The sequence below is a fragment of the Austrofundulus limnaeus genome, unplaced genomic scaffold (assembly GCF_001266775.1).
Source record: "Austrofundulus limnaeus strain Quisiro unplaced genomic scaffold, Austrofundulus_limnaeus-1.0 Scaffold662, whole genome shotgun sequence".
Taxonomy (NCBI): Eukaryota; Metazoa; Chordata; class Actinopteri; order Cyprinodontiformes; family Rivulidae; genus Austrofundulus; species Austrofundulus limnaeus.
Window position 1 is genome coordinate 219,327 of NW_013953064.1, and position 8,170 is coordinate 227,496.

The 8,170-nt window shown below is 44.0% G+C and overlaps 1 protein-coding gene across 1 annotated transcript in view; it reads right to left on the bottom strand.

The window, feature by feature from the left end:
- LOC106531647 (melanoma receptor tyrosine-protein kinase) overlaps nucleotides 1-8,170 on the bottom strand; it is a gene marked incomplete at its 5' end in the record, with an annotated part of 14,920 nt that overhangs the window by 5,017 nt on the left and 1,733 nt on the right. Inside the window, 20 exon segments of the mRNA XM_014027551.1 lie at nucleotides 413-510; nucleotides 603-749; nucleotides 842-917; nucleotides 1,049-1,204; nucleotides 1,602-1,787; nucleotides 1,875-1,973; nucleotides 2,059-2,178; nucleotides 2,273-2,417; nucleotides 2,499-2,531; nucleotides 2,605-2,762; nucleotides 3,006-3,096; nucleotides 4,518-4,650; nucleotides 4,733-4,920; nucleotides 5,281-5,374; nucleotides 5,454-5,527; nucleotides 5,750-5,876; nucleotides 5,956-6,069; nucleotides 6,238-6,379; nucleotides 7,776-7,894; nucleotides 8,024-8,092. Coding sequence (XP_013883005.1) covers nucleotides 413-510; nucleotides 603-749; nucleotides 842-917; nucleotides 1,049-1,204; nucleotides 1,602-1,787; nucleotides 1,875-1,973; nucleotides 2,059-2,178; nucleotides 2,273-2,417; nucleotides 2,499-2,531; nucleotides 2,605-2,762; nucleotides 3,006-3,096; nucleotides 4,518-4,650; nucleotides 4,733-4,920; nucleotides 5,281-5,374; nucleotides 5,454-5,527; nucleotides 5,750-5,876; nucleotides 5,956-6,069; nucleotides 6,238-6,379; nucleotides 7,776-7,894; nucleotides 8,024-8,092 — 2,369 coding nt within the window.

Below are 8,170 nucleotides of genomic sequence, written 5' to 3' on the forward strand. Positions count from 1 at the left end.
ATATTAAACAAGCAAATGAATAACTGATCGAACCAACGACTGAACGAACAAACGAGGCTGTTTTTTTGTCACTGATTCTCTGAGGTTTTAGTCCAGTTAAACAAAACAAACAAACAAACAAACAGAATTCAGCATTTGTTTATAAATACAAACCTGACACATGTTTCATCAGACCTAACAGGTTTCCAAATAGTAAAATTCAGTTGCAGCAGCAGCTGCTACAGCCAGCTCACTTCAGTACATCATTTAATTGTTGTTTCAAGAAAATAATGTTTTTCTAGATTTGTATTTTTAGGTTTCTGCTTTCTTGTAAATGTTGATGAATTAATGTGATAAACATTTCAACAACAGGTTTCACTGGTATAAGTTGGAAAAAAAAACGACAGTAAAGGAGAGTTTTTCTTGTATTTACCTGTGTGACCAGGTATCTGGACGGGTCGCGGGCCATCTGAGAGAACTCTGCCACCAGCTCCCTGAAGCGAGGCCGACTGGACGGTTTGATCATCCAACCTGCAGAGAAACAAGAAGAAACAGTCAAACTTTCCTCACACACCAACATTCAGACTTTAACATGTTTCTAAAGGTTTCGCTGTGTTTTTTACATTTGACCATGATCATGTAGACTTCGATGGTGCAGTTGAGGGGCTGAGGCAGACGCTCCCCGTTCTCCAGCCTGGAGGCGATCTCGATGGCCGGGATGCCGTCGTACGGTTTGGAGCCGAACGTCATCAGCTCCCAGACCGTCACGCCTGAAGACCGCCGACAGTTAGGAGGGGAACCACGAGTCCGACCAGACAGAACAACTCAAAGTTRGACCAGAAACAGGAAACTGGTTTCTCACCGTAGCTCCAGACGTCGCTCTGATGGGTGAAGGTGAACCGAAGGATGGACTCCAGAGCCATCCACTTGATGGGAACCTGCAGAGCAGCAGAGTCCAAACTTCAAAACAAGTCTTTTCCAAGTCGGCTGCGGATCATTCAGGAGAACCTAAATGACTCCAGGTGAATAAAATCAGGTGTTTCCTGATAAAACCCCCTGCAGAGCGTACCTTCCCTCCTTCAGAGTGATATTCCTTCTCGTCGGCCGTCAGAAGTTTGGCGAGACCGAAGTCGGCGATTTTGACGTGGTTCGGATTTTTCAGCAGGACGTTCCTCGCCGCCAGGTCTCTGTGGACCAGGTGATGCTCCTCCAGGTAGTTCATCCCCTGCAGGTAAACAGGTTTTAGTCTAAATCTGATTCCAGAATCTTTGGGTCAACAGAGGCGTTTATGGTCCTGAGGCTGAAAAACCGGCTCAAACTTTTGGTTTAATAAATAACGACTCTGTGAAACCTGTTTTTGTTCACTTCAGGTTAAAATAGTTCCAGAATTTGCTAAAGGCCAGATTATTGCCATTAAAGCTCTAAAACCTGAAGGACTTTCTCTTCCCATCACTGCAGACTGTGGATTTCACACAGATCCTGACCTTATTTTTATTTTCTCAGCATCTCAACATTCAGCTGAGACTTCATTAAGCAGAACATTTAGCTGCTAATCAGCCTCCGCAGGATTAACGAGCTGCAGGCGCCTCCAGGGGCAGGACGAGGAGYGTTTTCCCGCTCACCTTGGCGATCTGAACGCACCAGTTGAGGAGCCACTGAGCACAGATCCGATCCTTGTGGTGTTGGACGTAGTCCAGCAAACAGCCGTACGGCATCAGCTGAGTGACCAGCTGCACGGACGAGGTCAGGCAGATCCCCAGCAGGCGACACACGTGAGGATGGTTCACGCTCGCCATCACGTAGGCCTCCTGCAGCACCACAAAGACCCGGCTCAGGGACACACTCATGGACTGACAGYGACTTTCAATCAGACAGGAAGCAGAGAAGAAACTCACGTCCAGGACTTCCTGGTTGGCTTTGGGCGACGTGGCCTCTCTGAGGACTTTGATGGCGACGGCGATCCTCACGTTCTCTCCTTCAGGGTACCAAAAACCCTAAAGAACACAGACGGTGTTTCATTTTCKATCCCTGCAGCCACAACAGACTTCAGTTTAATTAAAGTAAAATAAATGTGGGTACTTTATAGACAGTCCCAAAGGCACCGGAACCGAGGACCCTGTCCTTCTTCAGCTCCATCTCCTTCAGGATCCACAGGTGTGCTTGGTTTGGAGCCTGACCGCTCGGGGTCATGGGTTCCAGCTGTGCTCCAATCGGACAAAAGGTTCTGATTTATTTCTGTTTTTAACTGTTTCTCCTCCTTTTAACAACTTTAGGTCCAGAACCAAAGACCCACCTCCGTRTCCTGCATCTTGCGGCGTATAATCCTCTTCCTCTTGATTTGCTGTCGCCGTAGAAACAGAAGGATGAGCAACAACACAATGACGGCGACCAGGAGTCCGCTGACCACGCCCACCGCCAACAAGGAGTGTGTCGTTTGTCTGTCAGAGAGAACAAGAAGGTTTCCTGAAACGAACCATAAAATAACTTCATTCATTGTTTAAGTCTTTAACTGGTTTTACCCCCAACATTCAGACAGTCCAGGACCAGAACACCTGCAGGGGACAGAAACCAACAGAATCAACTTCCTGTTTGCTTCTTCGGACGAGGACAGGACTCGTAGCTCACCCGTCGGAGCAGTTCTGATGGCACAGCTGGCACTGGCCCGACTCGTCTGCGTATTTCCAGATCAGCGTGTTTTCGTCCTCCGGGACACCGTGAGGACAAAGAGACACGCACCGGGGGCCATCTTTGAAGTGGGTACACCTGGAACAGTTACCTGGACCCTGGACACGGGAGGGATTAATTAGACAAAACTGAGTTAATTTTAACACAGTTCTTGTAACAAAACAAAACAAAAATACAACAAAACAGAAAAAACAAAGTCACTCTATTTAAATCCATTATTAATGCATTTTATTACTAAAAATGCTTTATTTAAAGTAAGAATTAACTCATAGTTACAACTGTATTTTAAGAGATGCTATCATTTTACATAAAAAAGCTGAACATTTTGAAAATGGACTCACCGGACCGTGGCAGGTCGGGATACCGGTCTCTGTCAAACACTCCGAGTGACACTCGACACAACGACCGTCGACCTCCACCTCTCTGGGCTCACTGAAGGAAGAAAAGCAGACAGCAGGAGTTGGTTTACTGTGAGGCACAACCTGTTAGCTAACATACACACATGTAGCATGTAGTTTAGTTGCAGAAATCACGCAGGACAGCCCTGGGTTTTTGGCTCCACAAGGAGTGTCAGCAAATGCCTGCATAAGCAAACTAAGTCAGTCCTACAAACCTTTGAGTTTTTATTACAGTTTATAGTTTAGGTGCAATATTTTAGAGTTATGCTGTTTTATTGGTATATTATCTCACATAGTATAAGTCTCATGTTAGCCTCACTTAAAACCACWATTGTTATGCATGCATCACTTTAAAAATAAAAGAGAGTTAGCATTAATTTGAGAATAATCTCAAACAGGGAGGATGGAAGTGGCCAGTTTATTGTGTTCTTTAGTTCAGGAAGTTCTGCCAGATTCTTTCTGTGAAAATCAACTTCTGATTTGGTCCCAGAAGATTATGAAAGTACAAAACYTTGGCTGGACAGTGGTAAAAACACAGAGTTCAAGAGTTTGCTGTCATTAGCGTGTATTACAAGTGCTTTTTTACGAGAGAGGAAGCCGAGTCCGTAKAGATTGTCGGGAAAAGTGATGTAGGTGCTTTCCAGGAAAAGAGTTGTTGAAAGTCTCCAATGTGTGTGTATTAGAGATGCTCTCACAAATCCTGGCTAAGGTTTGGCCATAACGACGCACTTGAAGAGTATTTAGTCCAGGGTACCCGTTTCACAGGGTTCTCTTGTTCTCGTTCTCTTCTTGTTCTGTTATTGTCGACTGTCTGAGAACCATCACTCAACAAACTCCCTCATCGCTGGCAACCAAGTGATTTCTGCATGATTTCTGCAACTACAGCAGCATGTAGCATACTAACAAAAAGAACAGAGTTAAACAAACCCAACCTTTATGAATTAAGACTTTTAAATATAATAATGAATTTTTGTGTTGCTTCAATGATATTTTAATATAAAATGTGTTAAAGAAACTAAAACTAAAGCATCAAAATTAAAACAACAAAWAAACAGGCCAAAATTAGCAAAACAATAGCTAAAGGCTACGTCTTCTTAGTTTTCTTCTAATWCTTCCTTCTGCAGAGTTAACCACAATGACCACTTCAACCTGGAATTGAACCTGCAACCTCAGGATTATGAGACCATGATTGAGAACTGATCTACTGCAGTCAATCTGTAGGTGAAAGCTAAAATTAGCATTTYTGTATCTAAAACCAGAAAACACATCAGTTGAAAGCTAAAATAAGCCTGTAAAAAACTGTTAATTTTAATGGAACCATAAATGACYTATAAAGTCAAATATTTTAAAAAGTACAAAAATTATGAACATTAAAATATCAAAGCGTCCATCTCCTGAATCAGCTGTTTCGGTACTGAAACAGCTGAAAGTGTAAACAGGAAACAACTGGCTCACCCCCGCAGCAGGTGACATCGCTCCACACAGCGCCCCCTGCGGTCAAAGTGTCGACAGGACACACACATGGTGGGCCCCGGACCCCAGCAGCCATCCTCTGAACACTCGGGGTCACAGATCAGATCCTGCCTCTCTGTGGAGCAGAAAATCACAGTTTTTATTCTCTGCTCATTGTTCGGCTCAGCTTCAGAGGGAAGCGGATGTTCAGGACTCACTGCAGGAGCTGTTGATAGATTTGTTGGTCTGGCCTTTGTCTCTGAAGAGGCGGGGCCACTTCACGGTCTCGGCGTAGCACAGGTTCACGTTCTCCTTCAGCAGGACGTTCCCCGCGCTCACCTCCGTCAGGGAGCGCAGGCCGAGCCACTGCAGGTGTTTCACCTTCACTATCACCAGACTGTACTGACTGYGAGGAAAACAGGAAGTGGAGTTTGACTGGGGGGCGGGGTTTAGTTTGTGTGGGCGGGGTTTGATGCAGAATAACTGGCTTACAGATCTWAACTGAGGCCCGTTATAAGAAAGTAAGATCAAGGATTAAGTTGAGATTTTTATGTTTTCATGTTCTCTTCATATGATCCATGATTAACCCTTACTCTGCTGGACAGAACAGATGACCTCTAGAAGGCGCCAGAACTCTAAACCAGTTTCTACAAAGATGAAATYTTGTGCTGGTAAATCTAAAATGTTCTTCATGACTTCATAAAAACCCTGAAGCTCAGTTAAACCTGATCCATTCCCCAAAGAAAGACCGATGATCCAGACTCACCCTGAAGCTACTGATCTTCCTCGGATCTTTTCCAGGTTTTCAAACACTGACAGAGACGTRAGGTTCTGGGCCCAGGCGCCGATCATCAGGTACCCTGCAGGACGAAGACACCAAACCTGATTCAATGTTCAAAACTAAAAACRTACATTTAAGAACAGTCTGCAGAGACCTACCTGTGATTTCCTTCACGGCCCTGAAGTTCTCCAGTTTCTCAGGGTCCATGGGTGGGATGTGAAAGTGTGGGTCCCTAAAACAACCAATCAGAACAAGCCTTACTTCACCACAGTAAAAACCTTTAGTTCTATTGGCAAACTGAGGATCAGAACATCCAGGTTCAGACAGGTTCTGAGCCTCTGTCTGTCAGCCGGTCTTCAGAAATCCTAAATGTTGGTTTTGTTAGACTGAACCCWTCATCTGGTACCAGTTCAGGTCCTGAGGTGCCGCAGCTCAGTTCAGAACCAGGACTCACCCATCGAAGGAGGGCTGGATGAAGATGACGTTCCCGTTGATCTTGGTGCAGTTCCTGAAGGACTCGATGTTGGAGGCGTTGACAGCTATGCTGTTGGTCAGAGAATTGATCCCGATCCCGTCACAGACTGCGGGGAGAACGAGACCCGCTCAGGCCTTTAGTTTGGGATTTAGGTTTGTTGTGGTGGTCTCTGAGTGGGTCTCTACCTTTGGGACAGGGTCCTTCACACGGTTTGCAGACCTGGACTCCGTTCTCCGGCACCTCGTACGATCCGGGGTTGCAGGAGCGAACGCAGGAGCCCTCTGTCACCACGTAATTATCTACAAACAGCAAGAGAAACGTTCAGGCTACAAGAGAACAAACACAACAGYATCAGATATGTTTTAATCTGTCGTCAAACTTCTTCATCTGCTGGAGGTTTCACATGTAATACACACTGTGGCCTGCAGGGGGCACCAGCAGSCAGCAAACAAAGCTGTGATTCTTACTGGGGCAGGCCTTCACACACATGGCTCCATAGGTGTACTTGGCGTTGGGGTTGTTGATGATCATCTGGGTGTTTTTGTCGTAGATAATTTTGGGAGGACAGGCCTCTTTACAGGTTCCATCATCGTTAAAACCCCTGCAGGCCTGCAGAGGAGACAGAGGGGAGTTACCGCTGGGCTTTGTTTTCTGATCAACTGCTGCCTGTTCGTAACTACTCTAACCACACTTCAGACAGACGCTTCCCTCTTTTATAACAACAACCTCACAGAGCCGACCACGACCCGCTCAGACCTGAGCTTTCACAAACAAGACAGCTTTATGGAGTCATGAKCAGAGGCAGCAAGACACTGAAACAAACCTAACAGTAGCTAAAAGCATCAGCTACAAAAACAACTAGTGGCTAAAACTAGTAAATAGTAGCTAAAAGCTGAGACCAGTAAAATAGTCTCTAAAAGCTAATAGCATCACAACTAAAAGCTAAAACTTACAAAACAGCAGCTAAAAGCATCAGCTACAATTAGTAAAACAGTAGCCAAAACAAGTAGTGGCTAAAACTAGTTAATAGTAGCTAAAAGCTGAGACCAGTAAAACAGCCTCTAAAAGCTAATAGCATCACAACTAAAAGATAAAACCAGCAGAACAGTAGTTAATAGCAAAAATAGCAAAACAGTAGCTAAAAGCTAAGAATAACATCAGCCACAATTAGCAAAACAGTAGTAAAAACTAAAACAACTAGTGGTGGCTAAAACTAGTAAATAAGCTAAACGCTGAGACCAGTAAAATAGTTTTTAAAAGCTAAAAGTCATCAAAACTAAAAGCTAAAACTTACAAAACATCAGCTAAAAGCACAAGCTACAATTAGTAAAACAGTAGCAAAAACAACTAGTGGCTAAAACTAATAAATAGTAGCTAAAAGCTGAGACCAGTAAAACAGTCTCTAAAAGCTAATAGCATCACAACTAAAAGCTAAAACTTAAAAAACAACAGCTAAAGGCATCAGCTACAATTAGTAAAACAGTAGGAAAAACTAAAACAACTAGTGGTGGCTAAAACTAGTAAATAAGCTAAACGCTGAGACCAGTAAAATCGTTTTTAAAAGCTAAAAGTCATCAAAACTAAAAGCTAAAACTTACAAAACATCAGCTAAAAGCATCAGCTACAATTAGTAAAACAGTAGCAAAAACAACTAGTGGCTAAAACTAYTAAATAGTAGCTAAAAGCTGAGACCAGTAAAATAGTCTAAGCCATCACAACTAAAAGCTAAAACCAGCAGAACAGTAGTTAATAGCAAAAATAGCAAAACAGTAGCAAAAAGTAAAAGAACTAGTGGCTAAAACTAGTAAAACATTAGCTAAAAGCTAAGAGCAGTAAAATAGTCTCTAAAAGCCAAAAACCATCAAACAGTAGCTCAAAGCTAAATGTAGCAATGCAGTAGCTGAAAGGGGTAATTAAATGTGAGCTTCATGGAGTCAGGAGCAGAAGAAGTCTAGTTCCCAGACCCTGGGGCGTCTGGTGAAAGCTTTAGGACGGGGACACCCACCAGGCAGTCGGTATCGTGGGGTCCGGTGCAGCCGGCGGCACAGTGTTTGTCGCAGCAGTCTCCAGGGTTGGGTCCATGACACCTGCTGTCACACTGCTTGGCACACAGCAGCTTGGTGACTAACAGAGAGAGAAAGACCAGTTCAAGTTAAAGTTCATGTAACTGAAACCAGTTCCTTCTTTTAGGATCTGTCTTTATGCTCAAACAAAGCAAAAACAAAGTTCTGCTGAAAAACAAACAAAGTTTACATTTCTGGCAGTGGTCTGGTCCGGCTGCCCAACACGACCCGTTCAAACATCCAGGGTCACACTTCTCACCTGAAACACACACACACACACACACACACACACACACACACACACACTTTTATTTAACTAAATTATTTCCCAGCTGGC